Source organism: Rhinolophus sinicus, chromosome 1 (assembly GCF_057876585.1).
Source record: "Rhinolophus sinicus isolate RSI-liver-muscle chromosome 1, RSI-T2T, whole genome shotgun sequence".
Lineage (NCBI taxonomy): Eukaryota > Metazoa > Chordata > Mammalia > Chiroptera > Rhinolophidae > Rhinolophus > Rhinolophus sinicus.
Window position 1 is genome coordinate 207,651,817 of NC_142501.1, and position 27,330 is coordinate 207,679,146.

A 27,330-nucleotide genomic window follows, 5' to 3' on the forward strand; every position below is an offset into this window, starting at 1 on the left:
ATATATGTTGAACAAGTAAGTTTGCGAACTCATCCTAGAAAAAGTGCTACATACCTCATTGCTCATTTTTGAACTCTTTCTCTGGAATGGCCATCAGAGCTGTTATCGTATTACCCTTGATGTCCTGAGTGTCATCAAAATGGCTTCCTTTCAATATTTCCTTTGTATTTGGGTAAAGAAAGAAGTCATTGGGCGCCAGATGAGGTGAGTAGGGAGGGTGTTCCAATACAGTTATTTGTTCACTGGCTAAAACCTCCCTCACAGACAGTGCCGTGTGAGCTGGTGCATTGTTGTGATGCAAGAGCCATGAATTGTTGGCAAAAAGTTCAGGTCGTCTAACTTTTTCACGTAGCCTTTTCAAATAGTATAAACTAGGTTAACTGTTTGTGCAGTTGGTACAAATTCATAATGAATATTCCCTCTGATACCAAAAAAGGTTAGCGACATTGTTGCAACAAGTTCACAAACTTAATTGTCACTCCCTACCCCACCAAGGGCTACTCTGACACTCTGCACAGAACCTCCCTTCATAATAAATACTCTCATCCTCAGAGGCTGGGGCATTAGCTTCTTGACAGGTAACAACTACATCCTTCACTGAGAACTGCCCTTGGCTGCAGGAAACTGCTTTGGCCAAGGTTATGCCCCCTATTAGAGAGTGTCTCATGCTTAACAATTGGCTGATTGAAGAACACAAAGACCTAGCTCCTTGTTTCAATTTGGGACAGTTCTGAAGAGCCACCCCAACTCCAGAGCATGCTGTAGGGTGGGCTGAGGCTTTAGTTGCAACTGCTCTCAGGGCTGGCTTCTTCCTCTGCCCCAGCCAGACTTCCTTATAGTAGTGTCTTGCCGGAGTGCTTATCAACAAACCTTCTGCATGCAATTCTCAGGCCTAGAGTCTGTTCCGAGGGAACCCAACCCAAGACACCCTATGGTTTCCCATTATCTTCCCCAAATGTGAAGTTGGAGGTTCAGAGGCAGGGCAAGAAATGATGTTCAGAACTGGGGAGTTTCAGCGGGATCAATCCTTCCTGTAGGCTTTAGGACTAAGTCTAAGCATTTAAGGCGAAGCATCGCACCGAATCACTACTAGAAGCAAAGGTACAGAAAGGGCAGAAGAATGAAGAGGGAGATGAGGAGGTGAGGGGAGCTGCTTCCAATAGTTTTGGGACAGACAGAGGATAAACATGAAGGGTAAATAAATACATAGATGTATTAGGATGGAGAAGTTTCGTTCACTGGAATTCCTTTTAGGCATAGGTCTATCTTTTAGAGATAACACAGTGAAAACTGTGATGCTCTCCCATTTCCCAGCTTCCTTGACCTCCCACACTCAACCCCAGCTTGCAGACAGAGTCTGGCCCCAACAGCACAGAGGATAGAGGAAGAGGAATCTAAAGTTCTAAGGGAAATCAGGAAGAAGGAAAAAGAAGGCAAGGTAGCTGGGTGCTGCCTAGAAGAAAGAGACAAAAAGGAGAGACCCAGGTAGAAGGGAGGCTGAAACGTAACTTTTGAAGGACAAGAAAGTCTAAAGAGATTTATCAAGTTGTTCCCAACGGGCTGCACAATTTAAGCTTTCTTCCCCTCATCCTTTCTCAGATAAGAGTCCTCCCCCACTCAGGATCTGCCTGTGACCCCGCCCCACCCGGCCCTATTTGGTTAGACCTGGAATGGACCTCTGAGCCCAACTGAGCCAGTCAGATTCTCTCAGTTAGGAATTTGGAATTGGAATTCAGAGACAGAATTAGTCTGCATGCATTGGAATTATAGTCATGTAAGCCTGGAACCTGAGGCATGGCTGTCTTCCAGGATGGGACAAGGGAGCAGAGAATACCAGGCTAAAAAGAGCAAGTGGAATAAGTAAAGTGCACAGAGAAAAATAAACGTGAGACACAGAGTACTCTCTGGTTTCCTCATGGATTTCTGGGTCTTACTTAAAGTCCCTGTGAGGTTTAGTTTCATTCTTGTTATTTGATTCTATAGGACACTCTTGTGTCCCAGGAACAAATCACTAAGTCTAGTTCAAGTTACATTCTACTACCTTAATCAAGAGTTCTAACTAAGGATAATGGTACCAGAAGTTGGGTGGCAAGCAATCACCCTTTAGAGAACATGTGGAAATGGCTAAGTTGAAGTGCTATAAAATGGGGTGAATAATGAAGATTTCTCTAGAGTGGGACAGGAAAATAGATTGATTTTATTGCTTGCAGGCATACAAATTTGACTAATCATGATTAGGGTGGGAAGAAGAAAAATGCTAAGGAAAAACCATTTAACAAAATCCCATAGAGACCAACAGAAGAAAAGAACTGGACATAGAAAGAAATTATTCCAGTGTTTATCAGGTAAAAGTGTTTAGGAAGTCAGTTGTTAGCAATATTTATGTCTTCAGATGAAGAAAATATTACTAAGAAGAAAAGCAAGTTTTACATTTAAATATGATGAAATATAAGCACATATATGAGGTGTGATCAACAAATATGGTGAATGTTTAAATTAAAAAAAAATATTACAGTAAAAGACACATTGCCATTAATCCCTCTCAAAATATTCCCCCTCGCTTCGAACACACTCATCCCATTGTTCTTGCCACTTTTGAAGCATTTTTGGAAGTCCTCTTTCGTGAGTGTCTTTAGTTATGCTGTCATGGCTGCCTCAATGTCCTGAGTCGATTCAAAACACTTGCCTTTCATGGTCATTTTGACTTTGGGGAAGAGCCAGAAAGTTGCCTGGTGCCACATCCAGTGAATAAGGTGAATGAGGACACATCGTAATGTTTTTATTTGACAGAAATTGCCATACCAGAAGTGATGTGCAACATGGAGCCTTTCATTGTGATCACAAAATACGGTGAATGCTGCTGCTGAGAGCCATCCAACAGAAAGGCAACGATCTTCAATATGGGAAATGGTACAGCGAACTTTAGTATCAGTGTGTGACAAGTTTCAACTTGTTCGGTGCAGGCCGTTGGGTGTGAGCTACAATTGAGAGAATGTGTGTTTTCAAGTGTGCCATAAATCATCCTCCATCATGACAACGTCTGTGTCACATATCACTTTTGGTACGGCAATTTCTGTCAAATAAAAACATTACATTGTGTCCTCATCCAGCTTATTTACCAGATTTGGCACCCTGCAACTTCTGGCTCTTCCCCAAAGTCAAAATGATTGAGGACATTGAGGCAGCTATGACAGCACAACTAAAGACACTCACGAAAGAGGACTTCCAGAACTACTTCAGAAAGTGGCAAGAATGATGGGGTAAGTGTGTTCGAAGTGGGGGGAATATTTTGAGAGGGATTAATGGCAGTGTCTTTTACTGTAATAAATTTTTTAAAATTTAAACATTCACTGTATTGTTCGATCAGACCTCACAAATGAATAAAGTAAATTATAGGATGGTGTATATAGTATTTGTGTAAAAAAATGGAGGGATTGTGTATTAGTTCCCCAGGGCTTCCATAACAAAGTACCACAAACTGAGTGGCTTAAAGCACCAGACATTTATTGTCTCATGGTTCTGGAGATGAGAAGTCCAAAATCAAAGTTTCTTCAGGGCCACACACCTTCTAAGGATCTAGGAGAGAATCCCTTCTTGCCTCGTCCAGCTTCTGGTGGCTGTCGGTGTTCTGTGGCCTATGACAGCATCACTCCAATCTCTACCTCCATGTTCACATGAGACTTCTTTCAGTGTGTCTCTGTGTCTTCACACGGCATTTCTATCTCTGTCTGTCTCCTTAGAAGAACACTAGTTATTTGATTGAAGTCCCACCCCAATGACCTCATCTTAACTCGATTACATCTGCAAAGATCCCATTTACAAATAAGATCACGTTCACAGGTGCTGGGGGTTAGAACTTTAACATACTTTTTTAGGGGGTTCAATTCAACCCAAATCAGCTTGCGTATAAATACATGTTTCATTATTTAGTCAACAAACGATTTTCAAGCTGTGGATGTGATAGATCCTATCTTCCCAAAAGGGCGGCAACACAGTCTCCCATCCCAGGTTCTCTTTTGCAGTGTGTTCTTGCCCCTTTTCCTCTAATAGATGGAGTATGGTTCCCCTACCCTGGAATCCAGTGCAGCCTTAGTGATTTGCTGTAGCCAATAGAATGCAGCAGAAGTGATACCACGTGACTTCTGAGGCCCCTTCAGAAGAAGCTCTGCAGCTCTGCCTAGGTCTGGTCACATCTTCTCAGGATGCTCCCTCAGGGAACACAGCCGCCATACTGTGAGAAGCCCAAGACATATTGAGAGGCTACCTATAGGTGCTCCTGTGGACAGCCACAGCTGAGCCAAGTCTTCAAGTCATCCTAGCACAGGATTCAGACACTGAGTGACGATTACTCCAGACCCAGGGCACTTGTGTCATTTCGTCATTTGAGTCTCTCCAGCTGTAGCCCAGACATTGCAAAACAGAGACAAGCCACCCCTGCTGTGCTCTGCCTAACTTCCTGACCTACAGAATCCCTGAACATAATAAAATGGTTGTTGTTTTATGCCACCAGTTTGTAGTGATTTGTGATGCACTAGCAGTAATTGGAATAGTGGGTCACAACGCAATGGGTTATAAAATGAATTTAGTGGGGCACTAAAAATTAAACTAAGCATTAAAGATTTTGAGATTTTGCATAAAAGTTTAAATAAGATAAAATTTGCTGTTAAAAGTGAACACACTCTGTCACTGCAGTTTGGAAGGATTTGTTCAAAAGCTGTAATTATTCTAATGAAACAGCCAGTAGAAAGATGTGCAGGGAAATCCACAAAAACTCAAAGACAAATGTGTGAAAGAACTTTTGACAACAGATAAAAGAGAAAGGAAAATAAGTGTTTGTTATGGAAACAGACTCCGGTTTGCATGGTTAGCTTGAGGGTATAAGAGGAATGCTTTCTCGATATATTATAAATATGAACAGCAGCAAAAGAAGACAGTCTAGCATCGTGGTTAAGGACTCTGAGGGTAGACTGGGCTTGGTTTGAATCTCTGCTCCATTCTTTATATCTGTGTAACCCTAGAAAAATTGCATCATGAATCTATAATTCAATATTTTCATCTATAACTTGGGGATAATAATAGTACTTCATTGTGTTGTTAAGAAATTAAATAAGCTAATGTACATTGGCTAATAAATGGTCTACTCCAATATGAACTCAAGTAAAGATAAATAAAAAGGACACAAGTCAATACTTAGCTCATTTCTAAACAATTGGGTAAAATTAGTTGGTGTGGTAGGCAGAATTCACAGATGACCCCCCAGATCTCTACCCCCTGGTGTATGCACCCTTTATGTGACGCTGATGGGATGGTCACTACCATGACTAGGTTACGTTATGTGGCACAGTTGACTTTAAAAAAAAAAAAAAAGAATAGGAGATTATCCTGGGTAGGCCTGACTTAGTCACGTGAACCCTTAAAATGGACTGGGCTCTTCCTAATGACAGAGGTTCAAAGTACAAGAGGGATTCAATGTAAAGGCAATTATTGTTTCTTGGCTTTGAAGATGGAGGGAGGCACATGATATAAAATGCAGATAGCCTCCGGAAGTTAATTTGTCAGTGGTTCTTTTGGAATTTTCAATTGATGCAATTATATCAATGTCAGATAATGACAGTTTTGTTTCATTTCTGATCATTATAATTACTTCATTTTCTTAAGTTATGGTGCTAGCTAGGATTGCCAGTGCATTGTTGATGAATCCTCTTCCCAACCACAAACGAGAAACTTCCATCATTTTAACACGATGCATAATATTTGCTGTAGGCTTTTTGTAAATTCCTTTATCAGATTAGGGGAGCTCCCTTCTATTTTTAATTTGCTGAAAGGATTTCTTTTAAATCAGGAAAAAATGTTGAATCTTGAATTATTTTCAAAATTTCTACATTTATAAATGTTGAATTATAATCTTTTCGTCCATCGATTGAGATGGTCATAATTTTTATTCTTTAATCTTTAAATTTAGTCCACTACATTATTTAATTTTGTAGTGTCATCCACTTTACAGTCCTGGGAAAAGCACTACTTCATTATGATTTTAAGCTACTTTACTCCATTTATACTTTCCTTTCCCTGACGTATATGTTTTCATTGTCATCTATTTTAATTTTACCCTTTTAAACACCACAGGATGTCATTATTATTATTGTTATTGTCATCATCGTCATCTTATATATTCAATGTTCCTTTGTTTATCCACATATTTATCACTTTCTTTGCTCGTCTTGCATGTCAATACATGTGGGATCATTTTTCCTGCCTCAATTGTATTCTTTAAAATTGCCTTGGAGTGGGTCTAATGGTGCTAAGTCATTTTGGTTACCCTGAAAATATGCTTTATTTTATCTCCTGTCTTGTACAATACTTTCCCTGTACATAGAAATCTTTTTTCCTGAACTTCAGGTATAGGTGGAGTCATAGTCGTCTCATGGAAAAGTATGTTTCTTATTAGAGGTGTTCATCACAGCGACATTAACATTGTCTCTTGGCAAAAACACAAATCAGCTTCATAGGTGTTGGAACAGTGTCGACAGTTCCAAATGACGAAGGACTGCTCTTTCACATGGGACATAAAGACAAGGGTTTTGTTATCCTGGAAGAATCACAGAGGGAAATAAATCTAAAAGAATAGTGGAAAAGTCACTGAAATCTACACATTCAGCATGTGCCCAGGTGAAAAATTCTGTGTGCGTGTATGTGTATGTGTGTGTGTATGTCTGTGTTAAAATGCCATTGTTTATAGTATTTAAGATGTAGTCTTTTCTAATTTCCTACGTATTATTTTTCTTAGTCTAAGATACAACTTTGCATTTATAAATAGATCTCTTTAGAATAGTTTAACTTGCAAAATCTGAAACAAAAAAGATGGTACCACTAACTATTAATAGATGACTATTTAGTAATTCAGAACTTAAGAGCATTATCTAAATCGAAAATTATTTTCAAGATTTCTAGCATGGCTATTACATTGCCATTACGCTCTGAGAGCATGGATCTTCCCCTCCTTGGGTCACCACTAGAGACCCTCACATGCATTCACATCAGGAAGTATGTTTTTTCATTGACGAACAAGAAAGTTGATATTAAGGGGTGAGGGCTTTGGAGAGGAGAAGCAGGCGTCTCGTAACTTGGCACATCTGAGGAGCTCAGAGACGGGTGTTCTCCTCTCCAGTACTTCAGCTCTGACCTGCCCTACTGGAGTTCAGCTTCAACATAATTGCAGCTCAGCAAGGAGTCCCTTCTGGAAGCCAGCTGCTTGATCAAGGATTCATTTATCAGGAGGATTATGACTACAAACATTTTCCTAGACTGTTGTGGCCATTTAAAGAGGGAAAAAAAGAGAGGAGTCTGGGGAACTAATTAAGAAGGAGTGGCTCCCTCCGAGTCTTGACCTTAACCCCACTGAGAAAGTATGGGATTTACTTTACCTAAGTAAGGAAAGAACATAAATAGTTGGCAAAACGCTTTGTGGTAGGAGTTCCAGCAAGTAATGAATTGGCCTGATACAGAGAGAGAGAAAAAAACAAAATACAAGAAAACGCCAAATGCTTTAAAAAATAACAATTAAGTGTATCATTATGACATGTTATTATTTTGCACTTTCCTAATTACAAGAAAATAAATTAATTTGAGTCTGTGATTAGCATATACAGTACATAACACGAAAGACATTTTTTTTGATCTTTGGCAGGTTACGAAATGTTATCACAATGAGTCTAGGAGTTATTTTCTATGAATTTATTTAGGATATTGTGTTTCATTTATGTGTTTTTTAACGTTTTCATTAGTTTTGGAAAATCCTCCAGCTTTACTTCGTCGAATATCACTTCTTATGCATCTTCTCTCACCTCTCGTTCTCCAACTCTAGTTACATGCTGTACCTTCAAATCTTATTCTCCATGTTTCTTAATCACTCTCATTAAAAAAAATAATCTGGTATATTTGTTACATTCTGGGTAATTTCATTATACCTATCTGGCAGTTACTGAGCTTTCTCAAATCTACTATTTAATCCATTCACTGCGATTTTAATTTCGATGATTGTAATTTTCATCTGTAAAAGTTCCATTAAACAGGAAAGCCCAGAGTGTTCATTTTTTAAAGTCTTTTGTTGGGAGGACTTTATAGAGTATCATTTGCAAAAATGCTAGGAGCAGAAATTTAGCTTCTTGTTACGTCTATCTCTGCTGTAATAAGTAAACTTAGGACAAAAGAAAATATAATATCTAGGAAGCTCAAATTAACAAGTATTTGCACATCCTTGTATAGTTTACAGAATTCTTTAAAATAATAGTATTTAATTTGGTACTGTTGTGAGGTGCTTACTCTTATTTCCATTTTATTAGTAACAGAACCAAGGCTAAGAGGCTTACCAAAGGCCTCCAAGCAACAAGTAGAGCTGATATTAAACCCGTGACATAATGACTCTTGTCATAATATATGTATGGAAATGTTCCATACCTTTCCCAGTATATGTATCCTTAAATAATTTTCAGGTACATGGTATGGTGTAGTGGAAGGTTGAGCAATCAGAGAAAGACGTGCTTTATTTCACTATCTTAAAATTAAACTTTCTAAAAAAAAATAAATTAAGCTTTCTTTGGAAAAAGCTGGTTCAGCTCAGCCCACGATAACTCAAAATGCTTCCTGAGTAAATGACACGAGATTTTCAGAGTACTTTCTTTTTTTTCTATTTATTTAATTTTATTTCCACATTTCATTACTTCCTCCTTCTTTAAAAAATATGTTTTTACCCCCTTTATAGAGTCTTATGTTCTGTAAAGCAATTTATAAATTGGAATTTATAGTAATTTAAAATCTACTACTTTTTAATTTGTTGGGTCATTACAAGGATGAAATTAGATAATGTATGTCCTCACAAAATATCTGGGTCACTCAAAAAGGATAGGTACTCAAAAAAAGAATTGATAAATTCTTTTATTTGCAAAGGTAGTATAAGTACTAATCCAGTGACATCATAATTCATCTTTGTATCCTTCACAGCATATATCACTCAGGATTCTCCAGAGAAATGGAACCACTAGCTTGTGAGTGTGTGTGTGTGTGTGTGTGTGTATGTGTGTGTGTAGAGTGAAAGAGAGAGACAGAGAGGGATTAATTTTATTGAATCGGCTCATGTGATTATGGGAGACTGGCAAGTGAAATTTGTAGGGTAGACCAGCAGGCCGTAAACTTAGGTACAATTTCTATATTGCAGTCTTGAGGTACAATTTCTTCTTCTCAAGGAAAGCTCAGTTTTTAAAAATTAACTATCACACAGGATGTAGTATTAATTCAGGGCTTTGCACATACAGGGCCTATATCAAACGTTTTATTGAATTCAGTTATTTTTTTAGGAAAATTGTTCTCACGTATTACACCAAACTTTATTTTATCCACGTTTAGTCAGAAAGCTTAGTGTCTCTCCCTTCACTCGCATTCCAAAACAAACAAACAAACAAAAAAACCCCCCAAAAAACAAAGAAAAATATTAGTACTACTGGCTTAACTGTATAACTTGCCATGGTGATTGCTTTATAGACAAAATTCTTTGGAACGTGTATATTTTAATGTGCTGACTTGATATCAAAATGAGACACATTGAAAATAGACAACATAGATTTGGTGTTGTACTAAGCATTGTATCTATATTACTGATAAGATTCATAACAATTCTATGAAGTACATACATTAGTATAATCTCTGTTTTGTAGATGAGGAAACTGAAACACAGAATTTAAATTACTCGTTTCAGGTCATAAACATGACTAAAAGGAAGATCGCATCTATTGGAATCTAGGCCATTGCTCTAACCACTGTGCTTGAGCAGCAGCTCTTCATGTTCTTACAGTAACTAATTTATTTTGGTAATAATGACAAAGGCACTGAGAAAACTTTAAATACATTCTGAATCAAAATGCTTGTGTATTATGAGATTGAACTCTCCATACACACAAGGAGAAATTGAGACCTTTTGAATATGATTGAATATGAATGTTTCCATAATGAGGACTTAAGTATTGCAAATCAGCTACTTCACAACTTTTAACAATCCTTTTGCTCCTGAAATGTTTTAGTTTTAAAGCAAGGTTTCTGAAATAATGTTTTAGGCAACATTTGCTCTATATGGTATCAGTAAATATTATTTTGGTCAAATAAGTTTGGGAAATTTGGGGTTAAAAAAATCCAAAGAGATTGTTTACTGGGGTATTTCTCAGAGTGTGAAATGCTCAAGTGCATTGTCACTTTCTGAAAGTGCAGTAGCTATAGCTGTTTCCAAACTTTATTTGACAGCAATTCATGGGACTAATGTCCCAAAGAACTCGCTTCTGGGAAGTGCTGTCCCAAAGTTAATACTTTAATAATAGCACCTCACTTATCTAAATGTCTTAAACCTAATTTTACCAACATAGATAAACTGGAAACCCAGATGACACAGCTAAGGGCCATCACAGGTAAAACAGTTATGCTCTGGAGGAGAGTTGTATAAAGCAAGGCTTCAGAAGGGATCAAAATAAAAGCACGTCTTAGAGAACATTTGCACCACTGTTGGGCCATGGAATCTGGAAATGCAGAGTTTCCTTAAAATCACAGTTCTCTATGCTGCTTCTTGATGGTCAGGGAAATTCACATCCCCAAAGCTCCCATAATCAAGTTTCAAAAAATATTTTGCATTTATACCATAACTTACATTTTTTCAAAACATTTCCACACATATTACCTTATTTAACCATGCCAGACTCACTGGTAAGTTGTGATAGGTCTGGTTTTCACAGCTGTAGAGGTGATTTGAGAACTCTCCTGCTTTACAAATTTTTGGTTTTGTCTGGAGCTATGCTTTAGGAATCAATGAAGCACATCCCCAGGCAATGAGGCAGAACTGTGGCAGCTGGGAAATTGCAGCTCACACACCAGCCTGGGGTTCTGTTACAAACAAGATTTTTTATTCTTTTCAGTCAAAGACTCGTAGATCATTATGAAACTAGCAGGGTTTCTATATTAGCGGAATCTACTTATCTAGCGACAAAGTTCTCATCTGCCCATTAGGACTGTAGGTAACTATTTAGGCTTTTCTTGCTGGTGATGTATTTTTAAATTTTTTTTCCGATTATAATACACATTCATACTCACTGTAAACATTTTATACAACACAGAAATATATAACACAGAATGTGATAGTTTTCTAGAGTCTCTACTACTAATGGCTATTAATAACTTGGTTTATATTTTTCTAGATTTCATTTTGCTATATATTTACTATCAACCATGTATGTATATATATTGATAATTTTAATTTAAGAATAACATAAGAGTAACATAATCTTAAGACTATACTTAGTGAATTATAAGAAAGTGAACATACCCATGTGATCACCACCCAAGTAAGATATAGAACAATACCAGTACTCTGAAAGCTTCCCTGTGCTCGACTCTTCATCAATACCCTCTTCCTCCTCCCTAGAGGTACCATTACTTTGACTTCTAATACCAGAAGTACTTTTTTTTAACGTTCTATAAATGGAATCATGGAGGATGTACTCATTTGTGTCTAGCTTCTTTCATTCCACATCCCATTGATGAGAGTCTTCCATATTGTAACATGTAGCAATCAATTCATTTTCATTGCTGTCTAATATCCCACTGCATGAATATATTGCAGTTCAAATGTTGATGGACATCTGGATTGGTCTCAGATTGGCAGTATTATGAATAATGCTGCTATGAACATTCTTGTGCATGTCTTTGGATGTATCTATAAAATTGTTGGACTATACGGTACACGTCCAGCTTCAGTAGACACTGCCAAACAGGTCACCGGGTGATTACAGACATTTATACTTCTCCCAGCAGTGCATGGAAAGTTTAATGGCTACACATGTCCAACACTTGCCAATGCCAGTCTTTGAAAAATTTCAGCCTTTCTGGTGGGGGTGTAATGGTAGCTTATTGTGGTTTTCCTTAGCAGTTGGCTGATTACTGATGAAGCTAAGAACTTTTTTATGTTATTGGCTATTTTGTGAAATGTCTATTCAAGGCTCATGTCCAATATTCTGTTGGGTTATTTGTGTCTGTTTCTTATTGAAATAGGTATACTTTCCAATCCTAGACACAAGTCTACATATATGTGAGTTATATGTATTGAAAATATCTTCTTCCACTGTGGGGTTTTATTTTCTTAAAGATATCTGTTGATGAGCAGAATTTAAAAATTTTAATGTAACGAATTTAATCAACTTTCCCCTTAAAGGTTGGTTTCTTTTGTGTCTTTAAGAAATCTTTACCTATCCGAAGATTATGAAAATATTTTCTTCTCTTGTCGTTTAAAAAGCTTTCTTTCTTTTAGACTTAGCTTTACAAAATGCCTGGAATTGATTTTTGAATATGGTGTAAGGTAGGAGTCAAGAGGCATTTTTTTCTATATGAATATCCAAGTAACCCTGGACCATTTATTAAAAGTGAGTCCTTTTCTCACTGCTCTGGCATGCCATCTTTGTGATGAATCAAGAAAAACAGTATATCTCTTGGAACGCCAGTTATACATTTTGATCATATACCACATGTCTTCTATGGTCTTTTGTGTATTTTCTATACCATTGTCTTTGTGTCCGTCAGCCTAGATATTGTCTTCTGATTTATCTTCTGACTTATTGTTTCTCTCTTCAACTGTGTCTAACCTGCTATTAAATGTACTCATTGGGCTAATTTTAGTTATTATATTTTTTATTGTTAATTTCCATTTGGTTCTTTTACATATCTTCAACTTCCCTGACAAAATTCTCAATCTTGGCATGTAAACCCTTACACATATCAGCTATTTAAAGTCCATGTTTTGTATCTCCATTGTCTGGATCTCTGTGGTGTACTTCTATTGTTCATAATTTCTCTTGATTTTTCAGTCACAAAATCTTGCTCCTCATATACCAAGTTTTTGATTGAGTGCCAGACATTTGTTATGGAAAATGGTAGAGATAATGGTAGAGAAAATGATAGAGATAATCCTCTAGGGAGAATATAACTTTGCTTCTGGTAGTTCCCTTAGGGGCATTAGCAGCCTCAGATCGTCTTAGTTCAGTGAGAGGTAGAGATAACACAAAAATTGACTTCAGTTTCTGTGGAGGTCATCTAGCTCTGGTCCACACACCCTTACTCCTAAGATGTAGCTTTCCAGGGTCTTAATTTGATGAATGGGGATGGTTTATAAAAGCTCCCTCTGTGTGATGTGCTCTGAACTCCAACATATGCCCCTTCTCCTCCCAGCTCTATGAGACTGTTAAAATCACTACTTATCCCCTCTCTCTCAGCTCTACTCTTGAATCTTGAATCAACAGATACCTGAATGGTCCTGAATGCTGGCTCCCTGTCTTTGGGATTCCTTCCACTTAGTCCCATAATTCCTCATATTATAACTTGGTAATCCTCTGATAACTTCCAACAGATTAAACAATATTATGTCTAGCTTTTCTAGTTTTTCTCAGTGAGAATATTGATCCTAACCATCTAATCTATCTTTGGTGGAAGGTTGTATGATCCTAGTGGTGCTTTTTACCACATGAATGTTTACAATTTTATGTACAGAAATCATCAGTATTTAATTTTTTTTGACTGAGATTCATGCCATGCTTAGATGAGCTATATCCACTCTGGCTTATAAATATTTACCCATTTTTCTAGTGTGTTATGGCTTCATCTAAACATATGCTTTAATTTCATGTGAGCAAGGAATGAGACATTCAGTTTTAAAAATTAATACACCTCCCCCCCCAAAAGAGGGTGGCAGGTTAGCTCAGTTGGTTAGAGTATGGTGCTAATAACACCAAGGTTGCTGGTTCGATCCAGGCATGGGCCACTGTGAGCTGTGTCCTCCTTAAAAAAAAAAAAAAAAAAAAAAAAAATTAATACCTAATGAGCAACTCCACATTTTCCCCACTGATTAGAAATACCACCTTCACTACCCACTTAAGTTCTTCATCTATTGAGGCCTTTCTAAACTTTTCTGTTGAAGAAATCTACCTATCTTTTCCAGTGACTGTTTCACATAGGTTTAATTATGATAGTTTAATAGTACTTAAAAAATATCTGGAAGTTCGAATCTCTTTAATACTTAAAATAATAGGCAGGTCCGACTTATTTTTCTTTTAGATATCATTATGGATTGAATTATAATAGTACAAAATCTGTTTTAGTTAGCTGGGCTGCCATAATAAAATATTCTAGATTGAGTGGCTTAAACAACAAATGTTACCCCTAATCTCTTCTTTTTTTTTCTTTATGGTATCTTTTGATGGAGTAGTTTTTAATTTTAATGCAATTTTCTTTATATTATCCTTTATGACTAACTTTTTGTGTCTTCTTGTTCAAGAAATCGTCTGTATCCCAAGATAAGAAAGATAAGTCAGCACAAATCATTTAAATTATGTTTTTCACATTTTGATTCTTAGTTCTTTTGGATTGTGTGTATGTGTGTGTGTGTGTGTGTGTGTGTGTGTGTGTGTGTGTGATGAAATGTAGGGTCCCAATTTCATTTCTTTTCCCATATTTCCAACTATCATCCTTTCCCCCTTTCATCTACGATCATATATACTATCATATATACATTATACATATATCAAAGTTCCATGTATGTGTGAGCCCATTTCACGTCTCTCCATTTTGTTATAATGGTCCATTTTTCTATTCCTAAACCAATAATGCACTATATCTTTATTATTATAACAATAATGCACTATATCTTAATTATTATAACTTAATTATTATAAGTCTTGATATCTGGTAAAGAAGTTCTTTGCCCTTCTTTTTCTAGAATATCTTCACTGTTCTTGGAGTCTTGCCTTGCATATGCATTATTTCAAATTCTATGAAAAATTTTATTAGAATTGCATTCATTCCTAGATCACTTCATATAATTGCTATATTTTACAATATTGTGCCTCTATGCATGGAAATGGGATATCTGTCCATTTACTTAGTGTTTGAATAAAAATGCTTGGTTATTTTTACTCTTTATCCCATCCATCATCTGTTTTACTATCTTTTTTATCTGAATCTGAAATTTTCATATTGATTTATGAAATTTCTGTTTCTTCTTGTATGAGTTTCCTGTGGCCATTGTCATATTACCATAAACTTTATGGCTTAAAAGTAAATAAATTTATTCTCTCACAGTTCTGGAGGGCAGAAGTCCTAAATCAGTGTTCATTGGACTGAAGTCCAGATGTTGACTGGGCTATGCTCTCTGGAGGCTCCAAGGGGCAAATTTGTTCTGTTTCTCTTCCAACTTCTAGTAGCTGCCAGAATTCCTTGGCTTGTGGCTGCCTCACTCCAGTGTCTGCCCCTGTGGTCACGTTGCCTTCTCTTTTTCTGTCTGGGTCAAATCTCCCTCTGTCTCTCTCTTGTAACTATGCATGTGGTTGCCTTTAGGGCCTGCCCTGATAAGTGCAAGATAATCTTTCCATCTCAAGATCCTTCTTTTAGTCACCTCTGAAAGATACTTTTCCAAATAAGGTAACATTTACAGATTCCAGGGGTTGGGACCTAATATCTTCGGGGTGGTCATTGTTTAGTCTACTACACTTCTCTACCAGATTGCAAGCTCACTTGTGTGTGTGATTCTCATTGCTTAGAAGAGTTGTAAACCAGAACGCTTGGCACACAGTAGGCATTCACTTAATATTTGCCAAATAAATCATTAATGTAATGAATTAATTTGAAGACCTTCTTTTAGTATGGGGAAGTTGCGTTTTACTCCAGAAGACACACCCAATACCATTAGTTGGAATTTATAGTGGGAGACTTCAGCTCATCGCAGAAAGAATGTTCTAGTAATCAGGCCATAGTCTAAGTTGCTTCATGAGGGAATAAACTATAATCTGAATCTATTCCAACAAAGTTTGGATTATCATCTGTTAGGGAGGCCAGAAAAGATATTTTAAAATTAAGTGGGAAGGTGGTTTTACAGAGAGCAGTCAGGTTTATCCTGTGTAACTACTTTTACTTCTTCCTATCTAAAGAACCCTAATTTCTTGAAGTTTCTAGAATCTTCTCTAAGCATTTGTTAATTTATTTGTTTTAAGATCACTGGAGAAGATTCCCCTAGTTTATAGCCCTGTCGTGGGCATTTTACAGAGGCGCCACAGAGACATCTTTCTTTTCTGTGGATCAGCTCTACTTCCCTTTAGCATGGTAAAGCATCATGCTGGGAGTGTTCAATGCTAGCTAGCCAGCACGGTCCTCCACACAAGAGGAATATTTATTTCTTTCTAAATTATAAATATGGCTCCAAGTCTTCAAATCTAATTTTCAACCTGGAATCTTGCCATAGGTGTGTAAAATATGGTCACTAAAATAATGCAGTTGGCTTTTTGTTTCATGTAGCAACCCATATTCAAAAAAATGATGTCTCTTTATCAGGACAGTTGTTTAGGAAATTGGCGGTTGGAAAGTGCAAAGTTTTCCTCTAGATTCCCTTTCATATGAAATCACACATGAAAATCAGTCCTATGATCTTAGCAAAATCTAGTTTTTGGCCAAAGTAGTTGTGCCAGTGGAATGTTTTTGTCTGTAAGTAATGGAATACATCAGTTAAGTACCATAGTATTATTCTCCATAACAAGAAGCCTGGAAAGTGGGCTGCAGAAGACTGAGCAGTTCCAAACAGTATGTCTTCACACAAGTAATGACAACAAAGAAAGGGAAGGGAGATCTTTCCTTCTGCATTTCTCCTTGTTTTCTCCCCCCACCTTTTTTTTTTTTTTATCAGAGAGGAAAGTTTTTCCCAGATGTCTCCCAAAGGACATCTCGTATGACTCATTGGTCAGAGCTGGGTCATATAACCATCTCCAATAAGGAAGAGTGGAAGAGCAAGTTTCTGCCACATTAACTCCCCTCATGGACAAAAAAGGGTTCAATCTGGCCCTATTAGACAGAGATTCCGGAAACTAACATTTTCAAAGAACTTTGCAAAGCCCTTTCATGTGCCTTTTTCTTCTAATTCTCATTAACACACCCAGTGATGAAGGAAGTTGTTGTTGGTGGGGCGTAGGGAGAGACTGGAAACTAATACTAACTGGGTAGCTACTATTGTGGACCAGCCCTATCTACAGATGAAGAGACTGAGGCTCTACATAAGAAATTTGTCTAAGGTAACATGGCTAGAAAGCATGGTGTTCCAACATGGAACAGATAGATGATGAGGGTGATAGTCAACACGGATTATTTTACTTTACTTTTTGAATCTCAAGAAGGCAGAATTCAAGGCCTGCTGTACAAGTAGGAGGCTGCCTAAAAGGCTCCTCTCCAATAAATATAGCACCTGCAACAGTGTTATTCCTTCTGGAAAAAGCATTGTTCCTTCAAATGTCTTCTTTTACAATGTAAATATCTCTGCATAGGAAACACATGAGTAGATTATTAACCATTAGATAGATCTGCAGTATCAATTGATTGAGCTTGAGTTAGAGGAGTGTTTCAGGGACAGGGTCAGATTCTAAGGTCAATGAGTAATATTTAATGTTGTCAAAAATCACCATCAAATTGCCCATAAAATCTACTATGTATGATTTGTGTGTATGTAATTAAGTAACATTTTTTCCTCTGCATTGGACTAGATCATTGTTTTAAGGTGACTACCAGGTGAAATAGTTGGCTTGTGTTTAGTGTCCAGGTTATATGAAAAAATATTTATTTTTGTTCTTGAGGGTACACAGTCGAATTTACTCAACTTAAATGTGTGTTTGATGTCACTTACTACTTTACTGAGTGGAGCTTGCTGACTGCATGTAGTGCCCTCGTAGAATGCGGCACCAAACAGGTATGTTTTGAAAGGGAAACAAGATGGAGAGGTAGGTCTGCATCCTGGACTTCTGTGGAGAGAGGGTGGGTCAAGGAAGAACATCAGTGATGAGATGCTCTGGGGAGCCAGAGGGCAGCAAGAGAACACTGGGAAAAAGGAGGGTGAACAAAAAGCAAGGTGTTTTTATTTTATTTTTTTCAATTTTAACAATATACTTTTTTTAACCCAATAGTCTAAAATAATAGTATCGTGTGACCATGTAATCAATATAAAAATCATTAGTGAGATAGTCTATATTTTATTTTTTATCTTTCCGTTACAGTTGACATTAAATCTTGTTTTATATTAGTTTCAGGTGTACAGCATAGTGGTTAGACATTTACATATTTACGAAGTGATCCCCACGATAAGTGTAATACCCACTTGGTATTAATATTGAATGTTCACTATATGACAGGCATTGAGCTATGTTACTTTATGTTGATTACTGCATTTAATTCTTCACCCTATGAATACTTCTATTTTATAGGTCAGGAAACTGGGTCAAGGTCACACATTTGGCAAGTGCAGGTTTGTGATTAGAACTCCAGGGCTGTCTCCAGGCTAGGCACTTTGCAATTGGAATTCCCACTTAAGCTTCCTCATCTGTAAAATGGGCCACATCTACCTATTTTATAGGGTTCTCATGAGTATACATGATAATCCATGTCAAGTAATTAACAATGAGACAAACATTGTAGATCGGCATTATTATTGTGGATTTTATCTCACCATATTAAAGTTCTCAGCCGTGTCTTTTACCTACACTACTGGATAGCAGTTCTCAAACTTTTTGGTCTCAGGGCCCTTTTACACTCTTAAGAAGTATTGTGAACCCCAAAGAGCTTTTGTTTATGTAAATTATAGCTACCATTACTGCATTGATATTAATACTAAGAAATGTTTGAAACAGTTACAAGCACATGCTCCCTTAGCTGCCAGAGTGATGTCATATACATCACGCATCCTTTGGAAACTTCTGTATACTTGTGAGAGAATGAACATGAAACAGGCAAAAAAAGGTGTATTATGAAAATAGTTTTGACTTTATTGCCCCACCCAGGGTTCCCCAGACCGCACATTGAGAATTGCTGCTCTAGTGTACGTGCTTGATGAATGAACCGTCGGATTCTGCCTTTCCAGCTCCAGGGCCCCGCCCCTCGGCGCCACCCCAAGCAACCGGCTACTCGGGCGCCCAGACAGGCCCCGCCCCACCGCCTCTTTTCCTACGCCTGGCTTCCATGGTAACCACAGCGCGCAGCCCTGGCGTCACGCCCCCCTCCGGCTAAACCATTAGCTTCAGGGATCTTCTTAGGGGGAGATGGAAAGAAATGAATTTGACAGATCGTCTGAGAGCTACTCGGCTTCCATTTTTCTACCTAGTTTGATGCACTTCCTTTTTTTCTTCTCGCCTACTGCCCTTGCGAGGATAAGTCTCGCGTCTCGCCCGCGAGGCTCGAAGGTCTCCCCCATCCCAGGCTCGTTAATGGGCCGGCTCGCCAGGGAGGCTCTCAGTCGGCGCGGGTTGGTGCAGAAGTGGGGGTGCGCGTCCGACGTAGCGCGCGGGGGCGGGGCCTCGCGCTGGGGGAGGGAAGGTGGGCAAAGATGGCGCCCAGCGAGTGATTTCGTTCTGGATTTCGCCAGCAGTCGCTGAGGCACCAGGGCGGGGGGTTCTGCTCGGACGGCCGTCCTTCCTCCTCTCCCCGCGCCCCGGAGACCCCTCCTTCCCTTCCTCCCTCTACCTCAGGGGGTGGGGGGAGGCGGACCTGGTTCTCGGGACACCATGTCGGACTCAGAGGAGGAGAGCCAGGACCGGCAACTGAAAATCGTCGTGCTGGGGGACGGCACCTCCGGGAAGGTCAGTCCTCGAGCGAGCTCGTCGTCCCAAGCCTGCAGGAACCCCGGCGCGGCCCCGGCGCCCCCAGCCTCCTCCCCGCCGCCCGGCGTCGCCTCATTACCCTGAGCTTCGGGGCCTCCGGGCCCGGGCCCGCTTGCTCGTGGCCTGGGGCTGGACACGCAGCAGGCTCTTGGTGAAGGCTGATGAGAACTGTCCAGCTCCCCTTAAATTAAAAAAAAAAAAAAAAAAAAAAAAAAAAAAAGTCACTTCCCACCTCCCTGACTAGATAGCGAACTCGTACTCCTTCAAGACTCGGGCAGCATCGCCTCCTTGGAAAGGTTTCCAGCTTCTCGCCTCTGAGGACTGGCAAGGATCTGCCAAGGTGTCTTATGTGTTTTTACTTTAGTCCGGGTCACACTTTGCTTCCCCTCCCCCGCCCGCCGACCGTTTCTGATGCCTCCACTTCACTGGGCGCTCCCAAGAGCTAATCAGATTCCCGGGGTGAGAACTGGGGCGCCATCACTTACGGGTCGGGTCATCGGAGGGCAAAAAGCTCGCCCGTTTGTGCTGCTCTGTAAGGGGGTATTGATGGGGGTGGCCTCAAAGGTGAAGTGTGCAAATACACACTCAGTGTGAAAATCCACCTAAAGCTTTCAGAACGTGGTGTGCACTCAATAAACGTAAGTTGTTGCTCTTTTATAGCATCATACCTGTCCCTCTCTGTTCCCAGCACAGCACCTGTCAGCACAAGCATTCATTCAACAGATACCTATTGCGATTCTGTTATGGGCTGGATGGTGAGAGTCGAGCTGCTAGCGCGTCAGAGGGGATCCTCGCCTTGGAGTCTGTCTAGCCTCCCGTGACCTTTGGTTAAATGAATGAAAGTGCACGCGAGAGACTCTCCGACAGCCAGTCCCCATAGCTCTTAGGCAGGGGTTTTAACCCAAGGTTGAGGGCTAAGCCTTGCCCAGTACTTGCTCTTTGGAGAGGGTTCGTAGGGTCTCCAAGGGGTCTGACCCACCCCCGAATTAAAGTGAAGGGCCTCTGCCCCGGTGCCTTCACACCTGTCGCTTCTGTCAAAGGCGCCAACACTGTTTCTGGGAATGTTGCTAAAGTTTGTCCCCTTTCTTCTCCGTCTCTCTTTTCCCACCCAGAGTCTTCAGGTTATTACTACCAGTTTCTCATTTTTGGCCTCACGTTTCCGTGTTACAGATGTAGTTTTGGACCTTGGTTCTGCGGTAACGATTGCTCTTTGCATCTTCCCTGGCATTTGGCACTGCACAGCTGCTCCTGTCTTTGGCTCTGAGATTTGAGTTCATTGGGTCCTTGGGAAAGGTGTCATTCATATGCAAAATTTGGAGAATGCTAGTAATTTCTTTCTTGCCTTCCCCTATATTTTGTTACTGATTTTTATTGCTGAGGAAGAACAATATGTTCTGATTACTTTTAAACATTTTGCAGAAGAGAAGAATATGGGATCACTTTTCTTTATAAAGTATTATATGAATTTTTGTACACTTAAAACAACTTTTGAATGAATGGTTTTAAATCAGCATAGTTTCTAGCACCCTTATTCAATAAAAATTTTAAGTTACATTCTATTTCTAGTTTTCTCATCATTCATATTTTCTTTCGAATGCTTTGTAATTTTTCATTTCCTAAATTGTTTTTATAATCAACTCATAACTGAATTTATTTCCTGTTTAAAGTTATGACAATCTATGATACTAATACACTTGTAAAGAGAAACAAAAATTGCCCGTTATCTTACATTCTATCGTAATGCTTTAAACTTTTGTTTATTTTTCTCCCAGTATTTATGTTATCATACGTGTGTTTTACTCAGTTGAAATTTGTTCATAATTTTGTATCTAGGTTTTTCATTTAGCCTGTCATACATGTTTTCCTCTTGTTGCCAATTTAATGTGAATAATTATGTTTTTTTCATCTCTGTCTAAAATTCTCTCTAGGACAAAGCATAATTTCTTCCCTTCTCTATTGTTTAAGGACTCTCATTTCTGCTTCAAAGGATAACAGTGACATTCTTTATGATGTTTTGACTTAGTTTTCATCATCTTGACTCATCTAATTTTAAATATTTCTGCCAGAAATTTTCAGATACATGCATTAGAAACCTAACCTCTTTTCATTATTCATATATCAAACTTTTTTTCCCCTCTATACTCTATTCAGCTCTCAAATTATTGGCTGCTGCCAACATTCCCATTCTATGTACTGTCCTTTTCTTTCATGAATTCAGCCTCTCTTTCATTTTTATTTGTATCCTGATTTAACTCCTGGCCATTTTTTTATAGCATTAATTTTCCCTGCTAGTTCTGACTTAGGGCATTTTTATATATACTGACAGAAGCAACAGATTATTGAGATGACCACTAATAGTTTCTCCAAGAGAAATTTAGCTCCTCCCTCTAGTGACACGTTTCTACTTTCCTGTTTTGATGTATACTTTTGATTTTATTATATATTTTAAAAGATTTTTTTTAAAGCAAAATGTTCTTTACGATGTCTTTTCAGTGTTTGTGAACATAGTATGGTTAAAAATTGTTAGCAAAAGTTCACCGAACAAAAAAATTTAAAGAATGAGATCAACGTGTTTCAGATATGGTAGATGGTTGTTCATAATTGTTTAAGAAGGGTATTTATACATTGACTTGTAAGAAATTATTGGAAATGAAAAATGGCACCAAGACTCGATAATTGGAGAGGACGTGCCTCCCAGTGATTGGGTTGATCCTCTGTTTAATTTTTACAGTAAGGTGTTTGGAGATGACATATTTTTTTAAATATTTTGTGTTCCCAGTGACCAATACTTTTGACAGATTATGCTCCATTTTATTCGAAAACCTAGCTTTATGTTTGCCTCAAAATTGTGAGCCTATGGCTTTCAAAATCTAGAAGCTCTATTTCCAGGAAAAGAACCTTAGAATTTTTCTAACTATTCATTAATATAAAAACATTGAACTTTGATAATCTCCAAAGAAAGTGGGAGATTACCTTAAATGACATTATGCTGATGTTACATATGCCCTGAGTTTCTCTCTGACTTACAGTCATCCATATATTAAACATTTTGAAATATCTATAATAGTTTAAGTGATGATACTTATTTTTCTCTAGAACTCTGTGCATCTTCACAGATGATTTTGTGCTCTAAGTTAAACAAGCTCAATGGCATAAATAAGGCTAAATGAGAAAAGGGTTTTAAAAAGGAGTGCTTACCTTTTAAAATTCTGATTTCTCAGTTTTTTTAGTATTGTTGTATGCTTCAAGAAAGCCAAATAAATTTTCATTTTGGTGTAGTGACTTTATTTCTCGTTGTCTAGCAGAACATCTTTCTTGTAGTGCTCAATAAATATTTGACCAAGTTTCTTAGAAATTTGTTACAGATGCTCAGTATTTAACTATTAAAAGATTGGAGTTGGGGTGTGCAAATTGCCATTTGTGTGAAAAATATAGTTCTTGTGTCAAAAGGAATTTCAAGTCTTTCTGTGTAAAGCAATTGAAATTTGGCCAAGTTTTCTTTTGCACTGCTGTACTTACATCATAATTAATTATAATAAGTGACCTAGGAAATTTTATCTTAATTTTAAGTATTTTAGGAGTTGACATCTAATTTTAACTTAAAATAAAAACGTGTTATTTTTCCGTAACTTTGGGAGTCTGTCTTAAAAGGAATAAAAGCTTCATGAAGCTGCCTTTGTCTTCTTTTGGGGGAAGTTTACAAATAAATAAATAGTACATTTAAAATGTTTAAGAAACTTGTGAGTTATTTCCACAAGTTGTTACCAGAATGATTAATTATTCTTTGGCTTTCATAAAAAATGATACTCTTAATGAAAGCCCCAGAATTTTGAATACAACTTTGTTTTTTAAAAAATTTAGATTATCTGTTCTGGTTATAAAATTCTTGTGACTTTTAAGCTTTATGGTTTTTGCATGGAAAATATTTATTTTTGCTTGCTTAGTATTAATATTAAAAATATCAACTTTTTAATTTAAAAGATACATATTATCAGTCATTCTGTAGACTCATTTTCATCTAACAGCTTTAATATTGAAAAAAAATTAGACCCTTAAAAGATACTCTTCTTATGGGGCAGAGAGGAAAGAAAAGAAGTTCTATAAATAGGCTTTCTCCTCCTTAATCAATACCTCTTGTCATTGGCTGAAGACACAAAGTACTCAGAAATGAAACCTAGAATTCGCTGAAATTTGTATTGAACTGATACATATATGAATATATAAAACTCAGATCTTTAATCATAATTTTTTAGTTTTCTCTGTTGGTAAATCTCAAATTTTAATTTTCAGAAAGGACAAGGAGCTTGACAATCGGGATTTAAAGAGATCTATACTGATTAGTCTGTTGTCCCCCCTGATAGCTGTTGGCAAGTGAAATTTACCTGGTAGAGTATTAAGTGGCTCCTCCCCTTGTAACTGATTAGAGCTGCTTAACAGTTGTTTGTTGGATTAATGGGAGTATGAATAAGATTTAGTAGTGAGTTTATGTTTACATTTATAAAAAAAGACATTAATTTTTATATTATGTGCATCAATTTTTTTAGACTTCCTTAGCTACGTGTTTTGCTCAAGAAACTTTTGGGAAACAGTACAAACAAACTATAGGACTGGATTTCTTTTTGAGAAGGATAACATTGCCAGGTAAGAGACCAAAAGTCTTGACATAGAAAATTGTGCATATCTTACAATAAGAGGCATAGGCAGAAATGTGTAAAATAAGTTTTGGGGCTCCTTCTACATGAAAATATATGTAATCAGTGAATTTATCTTAGGGAGGTTAACTTTCATCAACATCTAACATTAAGACATATTGTCCATGGGAGTGAGAAAGAATATAGAACACACACACACACACACACACACACACACACACACACACACACATATATTCCTATATTCCTCCATTCTCTAGTTTTTGACCACTACGAATTTTTCAAGTATAAACAATAGTTGCTTATAAAATTCTGAAACGTTTTAAGAAAAAGCAAACGCTATACAATTATCAACAGATATTGTATAAACTAAATGGAAAAGACTGGAAAGGATTATTTTTTTAAAATATTATTTTGATTAGCCTCTGCTTCAGTTTTTTGTTTGAGAGAAAGTTGGACCAGAAGTATAATGTAGCTATGGAACTTCTGTGCTCTAATATGTGAATGCTGTTTTATGCAAGGCAGCATGAAATTGCTGGCATTTAATAGACCACTAAAATTTAGGGTCCCTAGGCACTCATAAAAATACAGTTTGAGCATTCAAGATGTTTCAGTTCACCATGCAAAGAAACTATTTAGATGCCAGTTGCAGCACATTTTGTGGGAAATACAGGGAAATAATAACAAAAAAAGAGTGGTTTCTGTTTTAAGTTAGTTTCTGAACAATTGGGGCTTTGAAATGCTCTGTCCATTCACTTGTGATGGTTAAATTATATGTTTAAAGTATTTTATTAAAAGCAGTTTATCTTGATTGACCTTATAAACTAGTCCATCCCTCTCCTCTCTGAGGAAACCCATTTGAATAAAAACGGTTGCAAGTGTAGTGTCAAATTCATATACTAGAATGTGAGTGATATAGTGGAAAGGGGTTTAATAAACTCCAATATTATTGAAATATTTTAATCTCTCAAATACCCCATCTCTCAGACAACTCTCCATGAAAGTTATAGAGCAGCTAATGAAAACTCTTGGTTATTGAAGGTATTCTGCCTATCTCACTAGTAATATACTCATATTTTGTGATGGTCTGTTTTTGGCTACCAGTGAAAAATAAATTAGAAGATATAACATGGGAAAAGAATTCTAATTTTCCGTTACTGAGTTATTGTTCAGCAAGAGGTTTAAATAAGAAACGTGTGTATTTAGTTTAATTTGTATTTTAATGTATTCAAAACTGAAAATCTCATTTTTATTACTCTCTTATGGGTAGATTAATGCTACATTCATAATATTTACAGCAGCCACTCGCAGAATACATGCACAAGTCACATAATACACATGCTGAAAACTTGGTTTTTACAAGTTTTTTCTGAGATGCCAGTTGTACACAGAAAACCTCAGTATATATTTAGTTATTGACTAGTTTCTTTTGATGCTAATTAGCAAAAGCACCAACTTTCTGCATAATTCATATTGTTTAATTTTTGACTTTTTTTTTTTTTCAGTTTAAAGGCTTACATAAAGGAGCAAGCGCCTACTCAAACATTAAAAACATTTTAAGACTCGTTTTGGACATTTTATATATTTGATATATGATGATTTCTGGTCTGTTGCACAATACTACCAATTTTTAAATTTTGATTACTTTCTAAAAAATATTTGGTATTTTTGAAATTCAAGTTTACAGTAAATATTTTAGAGTTGGAAAGTATTTAGGTTAAAAACAACATTAGGAAATGTATATTCAATGAATGTATATTTTAGCTTTCCTGATTAATTTTTTATTTTGATGGGCAGAGTTCCAGAAAAAAATTTCGTTTTTTGAAAAGGCAATTGGTTTTATCCTACTTAATGGACTCAAAATTATGATAGAAATTTCAGTAGGAAAAAATTGTTTTAATGTATCTTGATTTTATATAATTGATAGGTACATTAAGAAATAAGGTGAATAAATTACCAGGTTCATAGTATATCCTTTATATACTTTAACCTTAAGTTTAATTCATTGTAAATGTTAAATGTAGGTTGATTAGTATTTGTATCATTTGCTAAAGCATTGCAAGTAGCATTATTGAATTTATAGTAAAGCAGCGTTGTAGTCGAGTCTGATAATTGTTAGTATTCTAGTAAATCTTATGTTGTTCAGATTGTTAGCCGAATAATAATACCTCCTGTCCATCTAGTCACATCCTCTTCATGCAAGTTTTCAAGGTCATTACTTTGCAAATTCTCATCCATTTTCGTGTATTTCATGATCCGGTATGCTGTATAGTCTGGATGCAACCACTGTGCAGATTTTACTGCTTAAAATAGTGTATCTGTTAGTCAGAGATTCTGCTGATAGAGCTTCTTAAGAGCCTTAGTCAAAATACTTTCAGGAAGCTTGTGGGTACAGTCCAGTAAACAGCGTTCTACTGTGAAAAGGATTTCTAAGTCTTCAGTACAAGAAGTGGGCAGACTTGTGTTTTTAGTTCCATCTTGACTATGCAGCACTTTAAGTAAGGTTAACCGAGGCACCAAGTGTACTTTTACAAGGTCACTGTTGAATCCTCTTTGTGGCTTTGATTCATACCAAAAGCAACTTACCTGTATTTTGTCACCTCATTTATTTTTTTCCCTAGTTATATGTCGTTTCTTACAGAGGAGCAGGAATTTTGTAGCGTTTTGCATTTGGGATTAGATTGCTAACAATTTCCTTAATGTTCTTTATTAGTTAGAAATTTATATTCGATGGATTCTTGATTTTTAAAAATTTTGCAATATTGATTATTTAGATACTCTTATATTGCTTTATAAGTATGTCATTTTGAAAATATACTGGACTTCATATTTATACCTGCAAATCTAAAATGAATATTGATTTGAACTTCATCTTTATGTGATTTAGTTTTTTTTATTTTTATGTGTTAATAAGCCTCAAATTCAAATGTGAAAATTAAAAATAGATTTCTAAATATATGAAATGACTGTAAAGT

At 37.1% G+C, this 27,330-nt stretch overlaps 1 protein-coding gene across 2 annotated transcripts in view; it reads left to right on the forward strand.

The window, feature by feature from the left end:
• The first annotated feature begins 19,387 nt into the window (after positions 1–19,387).
• RAB28 (RAB28, member RAS oncogene family) overlaps positions 19,388–27,330 on the forward strand; it is an 81,846-nt gene continuing 73,903 nt past the window's right edge. The window contains exons 1-2 of one of the 2 annotated variants that reach the window (XM_074321421.2): positions 19,388–19,682; positions 24,248–24,344. In XM_074321421.2, coding sequence (XP_074177522.2) covers positions 19,608–19,682; positions 24,248–24,344 — 172 coding nt within the window. In that variant the 5' untranslated portion in view covers positions 19,388–19,607. The remainder of the gene's footprint in view (positions 19,683–24,247; positions 24,345–27,330) is intronic. The other variant, XM_019740864.3, reaches the window with a different exon arrangement.